We start from the raw sequence: 19,222 nt of genomic DNA, 5'->3' as shown, positions 1-19,222 counted from the left end.
GCTGCTGGCTTTTGTGTCTGTACATTGTAACGCAGAGCCACGGACGCTCCCCCCTCCATTGTTGATAATAATGCAACTCATTACTTTTGTCATCTAATGATTATCGGCATGATCGCTCAGAGCGAGAGCCAACGTCGTCTTGCACACATAACTGGTACTGGAAGGTAAAACAGATTTGTCATTTACGATCTGACCGCTAAGCCACACTTTGGGCTCCATTATTGTGATTAACTTCTGCATAAGATATGCTTGCCCAATTGTCATTTGCGATCCCGCAGTGGGCGCAAGCTGCCATGCTTCCCTCGAGCCCATTGGCCGGTCGGATGGGACCACGTTATTCGGACTGGTAAATGCCTGCCCTGCCACAGAGCCACCCCACAATGATTTTGCTTTTGCATTTCTTCTTCCCACACCCCTACTGGACTTGGGGGAACAGCACTGCTACATATGTCAGCTACCATTTCCCACCACAGGCGAAAATGGTGCTGTGCCGTTGTTGATCCAACAGAGCCAGCCGCGGTACCTGGGAAGCCGACCCTTGCTTTTCACCATAGAAATGTTGGTCACTGGTGTCCTGCCAGCTGAAATCCGTCATGTCAGGTGCCTTGTGGCTATCTGCAGTGGAGTCCACGTTCCAAAACCAAAGTTCTTTTCTGGCCTCATCACCAACAAACCGATTTGACTCTGCCTGATTATAATAACGAAGGCAGTCCGAAAGAATATGCACAGTTTCACTGTACGTCACATTGAATCACCACACTGGCCACACAGAGTGGACCGCAGCCTCATTTCCTTAGACAAATGCATGCTGAGGGGAAAATGTCCTGGGAGAAGGCACCCAAAGCTACTTGATATCCCTGTGCAAGCTGTGCGTAGATTTAAATTTTAGTGAAATAGCATTTATTTTTCTTTTTTCGCTGATGCAAGCCCTCACTGAACTGACCAGTGCACTGCTATAATCTAATAATTGAGTACTCTATGTTTCTGAGCTTTGCTGAACACCAAGAAATTGGGGTGTGTGTGTGTGTGTGTGTGTGTGAGTCTAAATTGCAAGCCATAAACACAACCGTTTGTTACCATGTGAAAGGGGGAAAACGCTCAACTGGAGCTCTTTTTCACATTGCTGATTAGAAAGAATCAAGCTTTATATTCTAGGACCCATTCACGCTGGTGAAAACATAGTCAGTTTTGATTATGAAGACAGAGATGCAGACCTAGACAGGAACTACATGCTGATATGCATGCTATCAGAATGATTTATGCAAATTATGCATATTATTCCCAAAGGAATTCCTCCTCAAACTGCCAGGATAAATTGCCGGAAATTAGCCATAAAATCTGTCGTGCTAGGAGCAAAAGGTGAAGGCCACTGGGAAAGCAAGGACATTCAGCTTCTGGAATCTTCCAGGTTATGATGGTGGCTGTTATTTTCTCTGGATGCTGAGGAAAACACGGTTTTCTTCTGAATCCTATGAAAGTCTTTTTTTTTCTTTGAAATTTTTCCAACAAATGCTGACCCACATTTTATTTACAGCTAGCATAAAAGAAATTAAGTGTTAAGCCATTGCAGAAAGCTCTACTACAATTACTTTACTATTAACTGCCTAAGTGGTTATTAAATGCCTAAGCCTGGCTTTAAAGATGTAGCTGTTCTGAAGGGTGGTGAAATAACCCACCAGCAGCGTTCTTCAGCTGGGAGATGGTTTTAATGTCCAATGGATATAGCTATCACACAGCATTTCTCTCTTGCAAACCTTTCCTTCCTACAGAAATCCTAGCTAATAACCTTTCTGCCCAAGTACAGCACAGCAGCCTTCTGTCTGTGACTGGGGCCAGGTCACAGCTCTCTCCCCCGCCTCCTCATTGATCTGGGAGTCCAAGACCACCATGGCTCTCCCCTTGGTGCTCAATGGATCTGATTAGGAAAGGGTTCCCTTTTCAATCAAAGCTATTGGTAATGAGCTTAATGACAAATTGAGAACACTGTTCAGGAGCAGTCATGTTTTAATAAGCTGTTGCTTGCTTGTGTCCTTTAGAAAGCACCGTTCTCGAGGTTTTACGACTATGCTCATTTTCAAGCATCATTCGTTTTGTTCAAGAGGATTTGACTCTACAGTCAGAGACGCAGGACTACTGTTTGCGAAAGGGGGACTTGGTAGCCATCTTTCCTCCAGTCATACATTATGACCCGGAAATCTTTGAAGCTCCAGAGGTAAACAAGCATCAGGCAGTCTTGTTGCTGCTTCTTAGATAACTGCAAGCACGTTCCTCTTCCTCACACTGTCTTTCCGTGGCTTCCTTCTGCCACCTCGTTCCAGAAGGAATTTTAGACGGATTGATGACTTCTGTTCTGCCTTCCAATGGGAAAATTTTCCTACTTACTGAAGTGTTTCCTAAGGATCCCTCTTCAAAGGTTTTTGGTCTATAAATAGAAATAGAATGATGAGACTAAATGCTGGCTTCTTCAAATGAAATGGGCATTTTACCTTGGCCATCATTACCTTTAGGCCAAAAATAGGTTTTGCTTGGCAGAGAATTATTGAAAACCATGGAGGGCTAGCTAATGACAGGTGGCTTAGAGAATAAAGAATGAGGACTGTTTTGCTAAGTGTTTCTAGAGTGGGGTTTACTGTCCCCAGATCAAGCACCATCACTGCCATAGTTAAGCCCATATACTGTTTCACCTCTTACCAAAGGTATATGCCCCTTTTTGATCAATCAGGATGGCATTATGAACCTGATATTGTAAAGCTGCTGCTCACGGGTGAAGCTCTGAGGGTAATTGTGTCATCTCCTTGTATTTTTTTCTGAAGCTGGAGTTAATGAATATCAAAGACTGGAAATTAATCCACCCTGGCTCATCCCTTAATACCACTTCAGAGGTTCACCACCTGCATGCAAATTGAATGCAGTCATATTCTGCCTGTGTGTCTCATGAAGTACTGTTTTTACTATAGTGGTTTTTGTATATGAAATGCTTTTTCAAAGGTAAACTTCTCTGCTCTTTTTGAGCACTTCGTAGGGGGATCACTTTTAACATTTCTAGGTTAGATGTTTTGCAGCCACGCTAGATGAAAATAGTGTTGAATTTTGGAAATTAATAAGAAGAGGACAGACTCCAAATAAAATGAGATAATTTGCATCTATTTCATCAGCAAAGGCAACATTTTTTAAGTGAGGGGGAAAGTATACATATGGTTTCTATGTGTTTCAGAAAAAGAGGCATTATATGTAGGGATAACAAATCAGAAGTAGGGTATTAGTAAGTGAATGGACATCCTGCGGAAAACTAGCTTTGTCTCCACATTTGTAAATATAAAAAAAATTATTCCACACATAGATATTCAGTAAATAGGGCAAATAATAACTAATATTTAAAAAATATTTTAAATTTTAACTTTTATTTCTATCTATAGTTTTTTTTTATTTAACGTCTATTTACTATTTTCATTATGTGGCTATTCCACTAGACATTAAGTTTACCATTCATATCATGATAGTAAAATCAACATTAAAGTTATCAGCAAATACACGATAAATGTTTACTAAATTACCGCTGTTTTTGCGGTACTGTTCTTTGGTCTCCAAAATTAACTAGCTAGTTTTTTTTGCCATCATTGTTTTCTTGAAATTAGTTGTAGAATGCTGATCATTATTGGCACAGAAAAATATGACATGGTTCAGAATCATTCTTATATGATTTGGCAAGGTCTTACATAATCATTCATTCTATGAACATTTACTGAACACCTACCGCTATCAAACAAATAGATTTATTCCTGTCATTTTTATCAACTTGGCATGATAATAAGTAGATGCTATAGATGCTCATAGAACAGATGCCCATCTGAAACCATCATCCATTGACAGTAAAAAAGAGAAGGAAATCCTGGGAAATTCTGTCCTTGGCCATTTGTCACTGAGAGCACAGACCCAGAAGCTCTTCAGAGGCTTGTATTCCCCACTGCCTATCTTTTGTGCCCTATAGATCTTGAATTGGAAGACCAGGCCTTAGATATAGAAAACAGACAGTAACTATGAGTCCAGAAACTTGAAGAAGACCAGCTCCAGATATAAATATAGTTCTTCTTTGAGGACATAGATACTGAAGAGCCTTCACAGAACATAGGTTCTCCCAACCCAGTGAGGCTTAAATTCAGGATGTTCAAGCCCAAGAGACTCTAGAATATCACATTCTAAAAAGAGTCCATGGCCTTCCTTCAAACACCTCTCTATTCCTAGAATGTTGCTCTTTGTCCACTCAAGAGGTTCCAGATTACTCCACAAGAATCACCCTTAATCACCTCTCCTTTGGCAGTGTTCCTGATTCCCACCTCGTTACGTTCCTCAGAGAATTTGCCATTGCCCACTCTGTGGCCTGTTGTACCTTTGTTATAGTGCATACCACCTGCTGTTTTCCAATTATTTGTTGGTTTGTCTGGGCTCCCATAGGCTGTAAGCTCCAGAAGTGGAAAGACCGCACCACTCACTGCCTTCTCTGCATTCTCAGTGCCTAGCATATGAGGGTGTCCACAGGGCGAATAAATAAGGGGATGCTGGAAGGGATGAATGCTCTGAAAGTGAAAATACACTTCAATTAGAATTTTAAATCACCAATATTGCATATTCAAATATGTACTGGGCCTAACTAGAAAAAATGGATGAAGTGGCTTGTGTATAAATGTAACAATACTATCAGGAGTGGTAAAAACTATGGGGAAAGGAGAGCCCAGAGGTATCTAAATAAGACCATTTGACTACTTTTGAATTAGCCTTCAGCTCTTACAGGCACATAGGCCTAGCATGGCTGAGTCATTTAAAAAAAAAAAATTCAGAAAACAGATTTTGGGGTAAACTTTAGAATTTTTAAAGGTTTGGATAAACAATGTTTAAAAACACAACATGGGCTAAACAAAAAGTGTTTGGGGACCTAATTGGGTCTATAAGCTATCAATATGTAACTTCTGTGTAAAGAATCATTCTTTTTCTGAGTATTGGGTGCTTAGTTTATTGTAATAATAGCCACTTAGGTGGCTCTTGCCCGTATGGGAAATCAATTGGCAACTAAAATTGAAGACAATGAGAGAGAGAGCACAGGAAACACCCCTTCTCAATTTTCTTTTCCCTCTCTTCATTGGTCTACATGCTATGCAAAAAAGCCTAGATAATTTAACTAAGAATAGATAGCTTTTTAAATTTTTCTGAAGGCCTCCTCAACTTTACATCTATTATTAGCCAGAATTCAAGCAACTGGCGCTCCAATAATTGGTAAATGGTGATGATTTCCTTTCTGCCAAAATACAGCATCCCAACCTGGAGCTATGAAGAGGAGCAAATCTATTGGTTGGTTTTTCTGTGGCCAGAGGTGGTAAGGTACAATGGGAAGCCTGGAAACACTGTTGAGCCATAGGGAAGAAACAGCAAACTTTTAGGGTGGTAACACTTTATCGCAGCCATGTAGCCTCCTAAAGTAAGGACACAGGGAAACAACAAAGTAATTACAAAGCCATTGGAGCACTCCCAAAAGCTCTGAAGCTGAAAGACCTTATTTGACCTCATGCAAGTCTGCCCTATCTAACTTCTCAGCTGTGTAGGGATTCTGAAATTATAAAACGAATTTGAAAGCCCTTGAATAAATTCTAAATCACTATAAAAACTGTTGTATCAATATTATTCTGATTATTGTCACTGTTCTACAAATATGCCAGTCATAACAAATGAGGAAATACTCTAATTTTTTGTCTGTACCTCAAATTGGAATAGAGATTATGCCACCAGTCTACTTCAAGGAAACAAATGTATACTGAGCATCTGTTATCCAAAAAGTACTTTGATGGACATAATGGGGGGCACAGAAATTTAAAAGGCCCTTGTCTTTAAGAGCTTAGAGTTTAGGGAATTGGCCTTATCACACAGCTATGTTCTCAGAGCTTCGTGTTGAGAGGGTTTCTGCCATACCGGTAAATTGGCCTTCATGCCCACTATGTTGGAATCAGCAGTGTGCTGGTAAAACAGCCCTCTGAAAAGCCCTGATTTTCTCAATGTTTGTGGTTTAAATACTCCCACGTGACTGATTTCTTGTGACTAATATGAAGAGCCTCAACGCAGAGCTGGGGAGGAGATGTGCACACTCTCTCGAGCTAGTACAAACGAATTGGAACTTAAGTCAGGCAGATGAAAAGGAACTCTGTCACCTTGCTCCCAGTAGGGCTGATTGTAAACCCAGGGCAAGAGTGTAACCCCTTAGTCATCCACTCAAAACACTGACAGTTCTTATCTTAGAAACTTTTCTTTTCTCTAATCTGGATTCCTACACCCAAAATGATAATTGAATGAATACGAACCCTGATTATATTGTATGTCACCCACCTCAGCAAGACTACGTTTTAATGCCTTTTTAACTTCAATGTTTCACATACAGGAAGTGCTCAAAACAAATCTCTTAAACTGAACTAAACACAATATTGGAGCACACAAATTAGGCTCCTCAGTCACTTGTACCAAAACTCTTTTCTATCCAGAAAATTGTATCATGTATCCAATCTTGATTTCTAGTGCTAAATATCATACCATTCCCTATTTATGAACGCTGAATATTCATCTACGCTTCATTCTCTACATGTTTATTTACTCATTCAATATCTGTGTTTTCTTCAGAAGCCTGAAGATTGCTTTTAAAATATACTTTATTGTCATGTATTTATTCATTAATTCAACACATGTATATGGAACCTCTACTATGTACATAGCACTATGTTGGGTGCTTTGAAAATACAGAGATAAATAAGACAATGTGACAACTCCGATCTCCTGGGATTTCTTGGCTCTGCCATCTCCTGTGGGTTAGCTCCATTGTCAACCTGGTGGCCATAGCTGTTGCCGACATCAGAATCACATAGAACTAGGTCCAGAGGAGAAGGGGACATTAACCATTTTGTTTGTTTGTTTGTTTTTCTTTGTTCACAAGAAAGGAAGTTCTATCAGATGTCCTCACAGACATTTCCTCTGTAACAGTGACGAGATTTACACACCCTATCCTCAGTCAGAGGCCAGAGCAGTGTGATTACCGTGATGGGTGCCTAGACAAACTTCAGCAGAAGAAAGATGTTCAGAAGTCAACCACAAGAATTATGAGAGGAGTAATGGGGAATTACAGTGTCATACCCTTTCTTTTATGATTTCTCTATTCTCATCCACTTAATATTTAATTGACTGTCTTTAGTTGTGAAGTGCTGAGCTATTAGGGTGACTGCAAAGAGTTTACGTCAACATGACAAGGTCTGCATTTAAGTTCCTCCAAATGAATGCGTGCACCTTGAGCTCCTAACCCTTTATTCTATGTCACTGTGACCCCAGAATCTTACAGGTGAGACTGTTATACCCCTTCTCTTTTTGGCAAAAACCAGACCATCTCCCTAGCCTCTGCCACAGGCCTGTCCTTTGGTTTCTGCTCTAGTTCTGCATGCCCTGACAATGGAAAACAAATTGAAAATAAATTTCAACTCAAAAATATATTTATGCCTATGTGCCCTTTGAGCTGGATGGTAGTAACAGAGCAAAAGAAGTTGGTCTTTCCTGTTCTTGTTTCATAATATAAACAACTAAGTAGGAATTTCTAAGATGTTTACTATAAGGAAATGGAATAGAAGGTGGTAGAAAACTAGAGGAGTGACATTGCTGATAGAGTAGAAATTTGAGGGAATTGAAGGTGAACACTACCTATAGGTCACAGGGATGGGGGAGCATCATGTGTTTATCCTGCTGGCCTCTCAGAGGGCAGTACATTCACTTTCACAAAGAAGAACAGGATAGCCATGAAATAAAGCAATTGTTGGCTTATTTATGAAATCGGGACACTCTGAAGTTATAGCCCAAGTCAAGTTTTCCTTTTGTATCTCCTGGCTTAATTAGTGTGGCAATAGTGAGATCTTTTTCCAACAAATTATTTCATGAGTAAGTTAACTTGAACTGACGTGGCTATGTGAGGAGCTCCTGTGGAGTGTTCTCTCCTCAGATTGGTCAGTGAGAAGGTGGCAGCACCAGTCCTTAACTCAGGCAAGCAGGCGTGGGCCCCAGTCACGGAAAAGGTTATCAGGAGAGAGTACCATATTGTACTCTATCTCCAGTAACAAAGTGCATGTCAACAAGAGTGTCCTAGTTCATTACTACAGGGGGGCACAGATATTTTTAGTTTAGCACTAGTTAGATCCTATTCAGATACATCCCAGAACTGTCTGTGGGGGTGGAAAATACTTGTGTTCTAATGTAGATTAATTTGGTCCTTATGATTGCACCAACTTGCAAGTTGGAGGGGAATTGAAACCACCCATAATGTGCTTTCCAAGCGTGAATCTTTATCAAAATAGGTATCTAGGTAAAAGAAGACAAGCCCAGTACTTTTTAAAGGAAATTATTTTGATGGCATTCATATTGAGTGAGAAAATTAGATCATTTGCGATGGAGTCAGAATCCATCCACATATTGTAGGGTTTTCACTGTAACATGAAATGCTTTCAGTCTGACCTGCTTCTTTGCCTCTGACTTCATGTAGTTCATATCAAACTTGTGTGCTGAGCAGGTCTAATGCTAATGAGCACCAAGTATAGGAAATACTTGGTCATTTTCATGCATGGCATGTGCATTAATTTAATCAATGGCTTAATTCACCATGGGCTGAAATAAGGTCACTCAGTTTCTTCTCAGAAACTCAAGTGAGAGTAAATTAATGCCAGGCTAAACACCCTAGATAAACCAGTCCCGTAATTTTCTGTAACAAGTTAATGTAACTTATTTATGAAAACATATTGGAGATACCTGCCACCCTAGAGATAGCCCAAAGAAAGTCCATTGTAATAGGCACCATGCTAGAAGAAATTCAGTACAACATCAAAAAACAAGCAAGATGGGTTTGGTGGCTTAGTTCCTCTATAGTGCTACATGTGAATTTCAAATTTCATTTTATGTCTGTTTAACCCAGACATAAACACTGAATCCTCATCCATCAGGAAGGACTAGAAAAAGCATATTAGGCAGCTCCTGTGGCCAGTAGAAGTCAGTATCCCATAGTAACAGCGGCAGCGCAGGAGTCCTTACCTTTTACCCAACATCAGTCCACCAAGTGGGACCATCTTAGGGAACAAACATACAGAGACTATCTCTACATGTAGGAACTTCAGCGTAAGAGAGAGATGCGAATTAGGAAGAAGAGTCATATAGATATGTGCATTTCACTATGATAAGGGAGAAGTCATTTCTTAGCAGCGTTTGAGTTTTTTTGAAAGTTCATCCCTAATTTACACCTACACCTTTTACTCTCTGGGCATTTGCAGGATTCAAAGGAGCCTTTTCAGAAAGACAGAGAGAGCGGGCAACTTTGTGGACCTGACCTCAAACTATTTCATGTAAATTTTGCACTTTAACTAAACTCCTTATCTCTTCTCTACAGGAGTTTAGGTTTGATCGTTTTGTAGAAGATGGTAAGAAGAAAACCGCCTTTTTCAAAAACGGGAAAAAGCTGAAGTATTACCTATTGCCATTTGGATTTGGAGCCAGCAAATGTCCAGGCCGATTTTTGGCAATTGTTGAAGTAAAGCAATTGTTGGTTGTACTTTTAACTTATTTTGATTTAGAAATAATTGATGCTAAACCTATGGAAGCAAACTACAGTCGCCTTTTGTTTGGTATTCAGCATCCAGCTTCTGATGTCTTATTTAGGTACAAAGTAAGATCTTAAAAGAAGTGATAAAGAAAGAAAAGAAATTTATCCGAACTAACCTAAATGTCCTCGGCTCGCCTATTTGTTTTGAATTTCTGCAAATATAATTGCTTTGTTTGTCTGTTTGTTTAAAAAGTGCCAATTTATATTTGATCTGCGATCAGTCCAGTTCGTACTTGGTCACAAAACCCATCATAAACTAAAAGAGGATGTCGACATGAAAATAGACATCATAATCAGCATAATGATAAACTCAAAATAGCCTTTTTATGTTTTTCTACATATTGTGATTTTCGCTCATCATGGTAAATGTACCACAATAAATTTGGCACTGTGGGATTTTTTTAAGTCACTCAGATTCTTCTCTGATATGTAAAATCACACTTGATGTACCAGTGGAAATTTGTGCTGGAAATGGACACAGTCTAACAAATTCAAAATTCTCAGAGAAGAAGGGAATTAAATTTTCATGCGATAAACTGGATGAAAATGTTCCCTTCAAGTGTAATATCAATAATGTCTATATCGCCTGGGTACTTTTGCCTTAAATGAGTTTTGCGGTAGATTAAATGCTCCAACTTCACTTCAATATTTAATCATGCATAAATGTTCGTTATTACTTTGTATACTATGGCTTCAATGCAACAAAATTTCTCATTATGTAAGACCACTCATGTTAAGTTAGATACTGAGAAGATTTCATGTATAGGAACACACAAAGCCTATTATATATTCAGCATTTGCCTGAGACGTTAGTATTAGGTTTGTTGTTAAGAGCAAATGTTAAAACCATGACAGGATTGGGCGCCTGGGTGGCTCAGTTGGTTAAGCGACTGCCTTCGGCTCAGGCCATGATCCTGGAGTCCCTGGATCGAGTCCCGCATCGGGCTCCCTGCTCGGCAGGGAGTCTGCTTCTCCCTCTGACCCTCCCCCCTCTCATGTGCTCTCTCTCATTCTCTCTCTCTCAAATAAATAAATAAAATCTTTAAAAAAAAAAAAAAACCATGACAGGATTGATGGTAGCATTTGGTTTTAGTGTAAACTCAGGGCTATATCAGCATTGCAGTGAACTCTTTCCTAAATGCTTCCATTTATATGAACTGAGAAACCAGATCGCAGTATTTGTTCTTGACACATCACCTTTTGGACCTGGAGTTTATCTGTATTCTTTTGAGTTACACCGTTATGGAATGCAGTATAATTTTATATGCCACAGCGCAGCATTGTGTCCATGATTCAAAGCTTTCCAATTTCAGCTTACCAGGTGATTGGCATCTGACCTCAATGACGCTACTGTATTTAAACAGGAAAAGCAGGTAATAAAATTCAGTTAATTTGCATTGCATGGATCGGAACTTCTATGATTTCAGCATCATGCTTTTGTTTTTAAAAAGGAAATTGATTATTAAAGTAACATTATAAAATACTTACAGTACTTAATAATAAGTAGATGTTCTAGCATTTATAGCCTCCTTCTTGAAGTACATGCTCTAAACATTTCTTAGTGAGGCTCTGCTAGCTAAGCTCTGTTTTTTGTCGATCAGAAGCATCTTTATTTTTGCCCTTGTTCTTGAAAGGTGATTTTTCTGTGCGCACAAATCTGTTTCCTCCCAGCACTCTGAAAATACTGCATGTTCTTACGGCTTCCGTTGTTGCTATCAAAAGGTTAGCCATTAGTTTAATTATTCAGAGGGCAGTCTGCCTCTTCTCTCTGATAGCATTAATGTGTTCTTTTTGTCTTTGATGTTCTTAGTCTCTATCACGCTTGCATGTCACAGTGCCTCTTGAGTCTGAGAATGTGTGTCTTTCATCGGGTAGGAACTGTTCTTAGCCATAACCTCTGAGTAGTACCTCTCCCAGACTCTATTAGATCCTCTCCCTCTATACTCCATCATGTTCTTTGACCTTTCCTCCCCATATTTTCTACCTCTATTTTACATTCTAGGTAATTTGTTTAGATCTCACCGTGAATTTAGTCTCTACACTGTGTACCTAATTTGCTCTTTATCTCATCCATGGAGTTTGGTTTTAGTTTATGGTACACAATTATGGTTTGTCCAAGTAAGGCCCCTCTGGCTTTGTCTACTTATTCTAGCTTATCTCTAATCTTCACCATTGTATTTCTCCCCATCATAGGCAAACATTCTAATGTGTTTGATATTTATCTTTTCATAAGTTTATATTTTTATAAAACATATTACCTGTGTGCGTGTTAATTTACATAAACAAATTTTCTATATATGACATCCTTCTTAATTTTCTTATCAAGCTCTATATTTTTAAAGATATATTCATGTTACTATATATATATATGTGTGTATATACATATATATTTAATCTTTTGCTTCTAACTGCTATGATCTCTTCACCCCATGGTGGAAACTATATCCATCAGCTACTTAATTTGGGGGAGAGGCCAAAGCAGGAACTAAAAACTCCTCCCCTACCTATCTTCCCACTGCTGTGTCCACCATCCTCTGCCCCGGGCTGCTGCAAACTCTGTCCCCAACCCCTGTAGTGTGCATACACATGCACACACAAACACACATACAGAGTCCGTGACTACCTTCATCCCCCCTGAGATGTTCTAGATCTGTTATGTTCTATCCTTAGGGCCTTACGACCCTCCCCCTTCTGTGGGTTGATTGATTTTGAGCCAGGGTACCAGCTGCCAACTTGTCAGCTTTCAGTTTTTCTGATCCCACTGAATTTGCTAGGTTCGATGATTTCATATTCAGCTTGAGAACTCTCTTTTGTTCATCCTACCTGCCTGGTCATTTTTTTTTTTTAATTTTATGTATTTATTTGAGAGAGAGAGAGCACAAGCAGCGGGGAGAGGGAGAAGCAGGCTCCCGGCTGAGCAGGGAGCCCGATGCGGGGCTCGATCCCAGGACCCCGGGATCATGACCTGAGCCGAAGGCAGACGCTTAACCGACCGAGCCACCCAGGCGCCCACTGCCTGGTCATTTCTGACGTCTTTTTCCTTCATCATATGCTCAGTATCCTCTTCCATTTCTTTAAGTACATTAAGAAACCTATTTTATATTATGTATCTGATGTTTCTAAATCATTAATGTTTCGTGGGTCTGATTCTATAGTTTGTTTCTGTAACTCTTACTCACTATGGCTTGTTTATTGAGCCCATATTCCTTGGAATTTTATCTCTGGAAATTTTTTAAGACCTGGGTTTAAAACTCATTCCTTCGCGGAGAAGTTGAGTTACTCTTGTCTGACTGCTGATGTTATTATCAAATTCACATCACTTTAAGTTTGCAGCTTGAGAGGGGATGAGGGGTGGGAGATACATAGGTAATGTGGGCTCTAGCCTTAAATCAGCTACAAAGCAGCCCTATGATTAGGAATAGATGGGAGACACTTTCTATTTTGTTTTGTTTTGTTTTGTTTTCCTTCACCATCCCTGAGAGAGGCAAGTCTACAGACAGTTTTGCTCTCTGGAGCAAGGTTTCTTTCTAGTTCACCTACTAAAGATGTTCAGTTTGTGAGTTCTTGGCTTTGCGTGGGAGTCTTTGATTTCACACACACACACACACCCAGCTTGGGCCCTAGGCTTTATCTTCTGCCTTCCACAAAACATAGCCCATTCTTTTTATAGCAGGAGGACATCTAGCCCACCATATGACCTGAAGTAGAAACTTCCGTGTGCTTACCTTTGTCTCAGTAGTACACTTTTGCGATGTTACAGTAGAGAGAACACAGGAAATTATTCAATTCTAATGTCTGCTTAACTTATAACTAGAAGTGTGTACAGGAATTTAGAATAGAAAGTAAGAATAAACAAAATGGTTGGGAAAATATTATATAAAAGGAGTGGATAGTAGAACCAAAACAAGAGAGTCCTGTAAAAGGCTTACATCTAGTCATTAAAGCGTGTTTATGAATAGAAAAAATGTCATGGAGAAATAAGTTAAAAGACATGGATTCCAGCTATGATATGACTAGTTTGTTATCATTGACAAGTCATTTTGCCTCTCATTGCTTCAGTTCCTTATTTGCAAAATAAAAATAATAAGGCCTTTTGACATGAGGGTTCATGATGAGGCTTAAACATAGTAAGATGTGTGAATTTATTTTGAAAAGTGTAATGCAATATGCAAACATAAAGTTGTAAAGGAGATACTTCAACAAGTTGTGCCTTTTAAAAACTGTTCTTAATGTATTTGCTAAAGGGAATAATTTTTTAGTCATTACATAGTTCATTATTCATTAATTCAATCAAACATTTATTGAGCATTCCCCCTGTTCTAGATATGTTGTTATGTACTGGATTACTCTTCTCCAAGAACACACAATTTATTAGGGAAAACAACACATACACAACTAATTTATTTTAAGTGTCCTTGTAAGTAATAAATTCATTTCTTTAAAACAGTTTTAAAATTCTGATTTACCTCTAGATCTAGCCTCCCGTCACTCATTCCAAAGTAGTGTTCTGTAATGAGAAATTACTATGTGCATAATTACACACAATAAAACATATTCATCGGGTATTGTGATTATAGGACAAAAATAGCCAAACCAAAAATAGCCAAACCAAACCTTATTGAGGCTCTAAAATGTCTTAAAAACTATACTTTACATATCGTAAAAACCCATCTTTTCATTTTTACAGCCTCCCCAAAGTTTCAAATTAAAGGAAATGAATAATAATATTGTTTTATATCAATGACTAACAGTAATGAAGCATCTAGTAGCAAAAACTAAATGCTCTGAAGATATTAAGAAAAAAGCTATTTACCACTAAATAAGGCATGCTGCTAAGCAACCTACATGGGAACATTTATCCGCCTTCTTTTGGTTTTCCTGGCACACTTCTTAATTATATCTTCTTCATTTTATCATTAAGTGTGGGGTCACAAGTCTAAGGTAAAGGGGTTACAACTCAAAATCTACATGATGACTTCTGTTTATTTTCTCATAAAAAAATAATTTGGGTAACATTTCCTGTAAATGTCTTCTCATTGAACAGTGGAATCTTAAAACCAATTTCAAAGATCAAAGCACAAAAATTATTTAGGTTTTGATCTTAGCATAAAATAATGTCAATAATTATAAAAGAATTATATGCCCTTAGAATGTGCACTGTTTTTAACCTATTAAATTCACAATATTGCAAACTATTATTTACTTGAACTGCATTATTAGGTATTCATATTCACATACTCAATTGAGAAAATTTTAGCAAGCCAAGATTACATTCCCTGTAGCATTATTTTAAATTATAATGAGCAATCACATAAAACTCTCTACTATTTCTCTAAAGCAATTATTACTTAGTCTTCTTCATAGTGTTAATCTAAATCAGTGATCAATGATGTTTGGACTTTCTAGCTTAAATCTTTATTTTATTTATAATACTTTTCTTGAGTAAGATAAATTTAATTTGTGAAAAACTCTATTGCACCATTTTAAATAGGAGATAAATTGGCAATACTTATGTTTAAAATATTTTGTAGTCAGAGGAGTGCCATATATTATTAAAAAAACTGTCGTTCTGAATTGTTTGTTTAATATTACCTTTTGATTTTAAAATGGTATATATGTGGATTTATGAGGAAGCAAATCTTAAAAAGACATTAGGTAAGAAAGGCAAATGCTTTGTAAATCTATTTAATTATCTTTTATTTACAACAATAATTCAATAAATCAACTTTTAAAGCACAGGTGAATGACTGTGTGTCCTTATTTCCCTACTAGGAGCATGTTCGGTGACAGAAGATTTGGTTCCAAATAGCAGGTTATTTGGAGAATAATTTTGCTGTCTGAATATCCTCACATCCCTGTCTCCCCCCACCCAAACACACATACACACACACACACACACGTTCTTATTTTCTGATTCCCTCCCTAAAGGTACATTCATTGTTACATTCAGAGTGTTTTTCAATATGTTTTAACTTAGCTATGTATGTGGGAAATAATAAAAACAGACCCAAGAAATATCAGGGACTAATAAGTTTTTTAATAAGTTTATTTTAACCAGGCTGACCTTGCTAGACCACAGTTCTTCATAATTGCAGTCATTCTGTGGAAAGATGTAAAAGAACAAAAAACGGAAGAGAGATCCCATGAGATGTGGTCTTTGTTTTCTGCAGATCTCTTACCACAGATCATGAATGAAGCTGAATAATACTTGGACAGTATTCTATGTATTCATAAAGCTGAAATCCAAACTGTAAATAAAGCAAGCACCACAGAATGGTGTTGATTTGGATTAAGTGTGGCTTCTGCAGTAACTGTATGTATAGCATTTCACTGGACACTTGGTTTCTCTAAGAAACACTCCCGTGAGCCATTAACATTTTACAGGAACTTGTCTCAGACTCTAAAGGTGTTCCTGTGTATTTCAACGAGTCAGTTTAGTGTTAACAACTAGGATAAATCATGTCATTAAATGGGCAATCTATAAAATAATTATCTCTGCTTTCAATTTTACTCTAAAAAACACTTATTGAGTAAATTTAAAAAAAATTTATTTTTAATTGCCTGGAATTAGCCATGATCATGTGAGTAATAATATGCATTTTCTATTCAGGATATAGCTGGGTAGAAAAAATACTCAGGGGTTATGCTGGATAATTTTAAGTGGGTTTGATATAGCTTATTGTTAATTCTTTGAGGTATAGTTTATGTTCTCAATTCCTAAATGTATTCATTTTTATAAGGATAGATATGATACATTGCAGACACAGAAAGTAAATGTTCAGAGATAGACTCGTGAAGCATTTTATTTCCCTTACAGTGTTTTGTGCCTATAGAAGAAACTAGAGGTAAAGGTAACTATAATGTAGTAACAGGTATATAACAGGTAAGGGTATGAATATCTAATGATTCATCACTGAGTCAAATTTAAACACTTATAAAGCATGTATTAGTTTGAGATTTTTATTTGTTTACAAGAGAACATTACTCCATATAACATTTATTTCTAAGCACGAGCCATTGTAGTTAACATAAAATATATGTCATTATTACCTGACAAATAATCCACATTTTTTAGTAAATTCTTCTGTCTCTTGTGTTTAATGTTTAAATGAAATATACTTTATTTCACAACTTCTAAGAACTATCCAATATGTTTAAAGTTCTACAAATGTCTTTGTTTTATAATTTAAATGGAATTTTTTTTTAACTATTTGAAATCACTTTTGGATTTTTTTTAAATGAATCTTAAAGTATACAGAAAGTACTTCCTCTGTGTTTTGAAATTAAGTATCCACTTTTTAAACTTTTTATTTTGAGCTAATTTTAGATTTACCCAAAAGCTGTAAAATAGCATTCATTTCTACAGAAGACAGTCCTCAATGTTTCCAAAAAGTTAAACTATAAGAGTGGTCCCAGGACTTAGCCAGTTGAAGACCTTAGTTAATCCTTGAACTTTGAAGATGTTCATCCACAGTAACTACCCTGTAGGGCAACCTCCCCTATAAACAACCACCGAGTGGCAGAGATCATTTAATTGTGTATGCCAGGCAGATCCTCTAGAATCCAAGTAAATTTGGTTTTGGGAAAACATTTCTTTTTTCTAAATTTTAAAAAGAGCTTACTTTGTTCAGTAATTCTAGGTTTTCCTTAATTTCACTCTCTTGAGAAATCTATACTTTAACGATAGATATGCCGGCTGCTTCTCCAAAAAAAAAAAAAAAAAAAAAAATTAAATCAGTTACTCCCTGACCCTGCGTCCTGATATATGGGACATTCAAAAGATAGACTCCCTTTCCCCTCCATGGCTTTTCATGTTTCTGTGGAGGCCTGGTTTGGAAAACCATTTCTTTTCGTGGACGTCACAGATGGAGGGCACAGGCGCAGCCAGACCCCAGAATTTTGACCATAGCTCTGCCGAGAAGCTGTACATGGCAAATGTAGTTGGACTTACTTAAATAGACAGGGTATGATTTAATGTTTTAACCAGTTAGGTATACAACCTGGGTCTCTGCCATTATAATAAGGTATTATTTGTCTTCTCTTTTCAAAAAGTAGATGAAGATATTTAACAAAGAAATCCTTCTACTGAGTTCTTCAGTAATTGCCAGAGCAGAGTAAATGCATAAAATGAGCTTAGGCCATGAAGCATTTTTATGTTTAAATCTAAATTCTCATCTCTAAACATATCTATTAACACAGCAGATTTGAGTTGCAACCATCCTCCTAATAAAATGTGAAATCTTTAAGATTGTGAAGCATTTGTAAATAATGGATCCTTTAAATATCCCTGAACTTTATTCTAAAACTTATAAGGAGAAATAATAATTGCTTTATATAACCACTGATACCATTTTAGCATTTGATGAAGATGTTAATTTATGGTTGGTTAGCAGTTTATGGCTGTCATTAGTTTTTCAGTTTGGCCCACATTAGAAATCTATTTTTCTTTTTTATTTTAATCTGAGACAATTATATAAAGATATGGTTATGTTTTATCTAAAATGTATCATTCTACTATAGCATTTCAAATTATTCACAGATCATAGTTCTTATATGTGCATATATGAATTTAAAAATACAGCAATAAAATGCTTGAAACAGATCATAAATTTGCTTCATATTTTATTGCATCTCTGAATCAGGTTGAGAAGACAAGGGCAACTATGGTCTTTGGGAAAGAATTAACTCTTTCCCAAGCTGGAAAGGAGAATGATATCACAGTGTGCATAATTAAAGCTAACTCCCCATCGAAGCATCCTGGAGGCTTACTTGTAAGCTAGGCTTGTCTATTTTATTATATATGGTGTGGGGGGGGGGGTGGAGGGGCCCGCTGCAAAATCCTCTTTCCCTTTGCAGTCTAACCTTCCCAGCCCAGTCATTTCTCTTAAAGTTTCTGATTTGTATTTCTATATTGCCCGAATTAGAGAACACTGGGGAAGGGAAAGAAAGAAAAGTCACACACACACATGCACATGCACTCAGGGGTACCTGGTAGTTTTGTCATAGTCCAGAAATCTCCTGGATCGTGTTAAAAAGAGTAATTTAGAAAAAGTGGTAGAATTTAACCCAAATTAAGCCTCAGGAAAAGCGAGCAAAGAGTTTCCCAGCTTTGCTAGGAAGCAAAGACCTCTTTGAGGTTTAAAACTAGGGCGTTTTCGCAGAATTCCTGGGTTTAGCAAGGCTGTGGGGTGCTCCTGACAAGCTTGACATTTATTTGGACGCGAACCCATCTGCCTGGGGGGCGCGGGGGACAACTCGATCCTAGTGCCACCTCTAGAAAGAGAGTTTGAGGCAGAGACCCTGAACTTCGCTTTTCCTGCCAAGAAACTTGGAAGTTGGATGTTTTGGCTCCCTCAGGAGGGGCTGGCACCCCAGTCCAGGGGAAGCACTGGGAGAAGGGGTGCTCTGCGCCTGCGGATACCGAGTCCCCCCCAGGGCGCCTCGCGAGCAGAACTGCGCGGTGGGCACGTGTATTGTGGACGTTCTGTCTGCAACCTTGGGCTGGCTGTAAAACAGCCGCCTCCCTTCTGCTCTCCCAGGTCCCCAGTACATTTGCCCTGGCCT

General features: G+C 38.0%; 1 protein-coding gene across 1 annotated transcript in view; it reads left to right on the top strand.

The window, feature by feature from the left end:
* LOC110578806 (cytochrome P450 7B1) overlaps nt 1–10,027 on the top strand; it is a 178,547-nt gene extending 168,520 nt beyond the window's left edge. Inside the window, exons 5-6 of the mRNA XM_021688361.1 lie at nt 2,037–2,212; nt 9,446–10,027. Coding sequence (XP_021544036.1) covers nt 2,037–2,212; nt 9,446–9,733 — 464 coding nt within the window. The 3' untranslated portion in view covers nt 9,734–10,027. The remainder of the gene's footprint in view (nt 1–2,036; nt 2,213–9,445) is intronic.
* The last annotated feature ends 9,195 nt before the right edge of the window (nt 10,028–19,222 follow it).

Source organism: Neomonachus schauinslandi, chromosome 4 (genome assembly GCF_002201575.2).
Source record: "Neomonachus schauinslandi chromosome 4, ASM220157v2, whole genome shotgun sequence".
NCBI classification, from domain to species: domain Eukaryota; kingdom Metazoa; phylum Chordata; class Mammalia; order Carnivora; family Phocidae; genus Neomonachus; species Neomonachus schauinslandi.
This window is presented reverse-complemented; position numbering and strand designations above follow the sequence as displayed.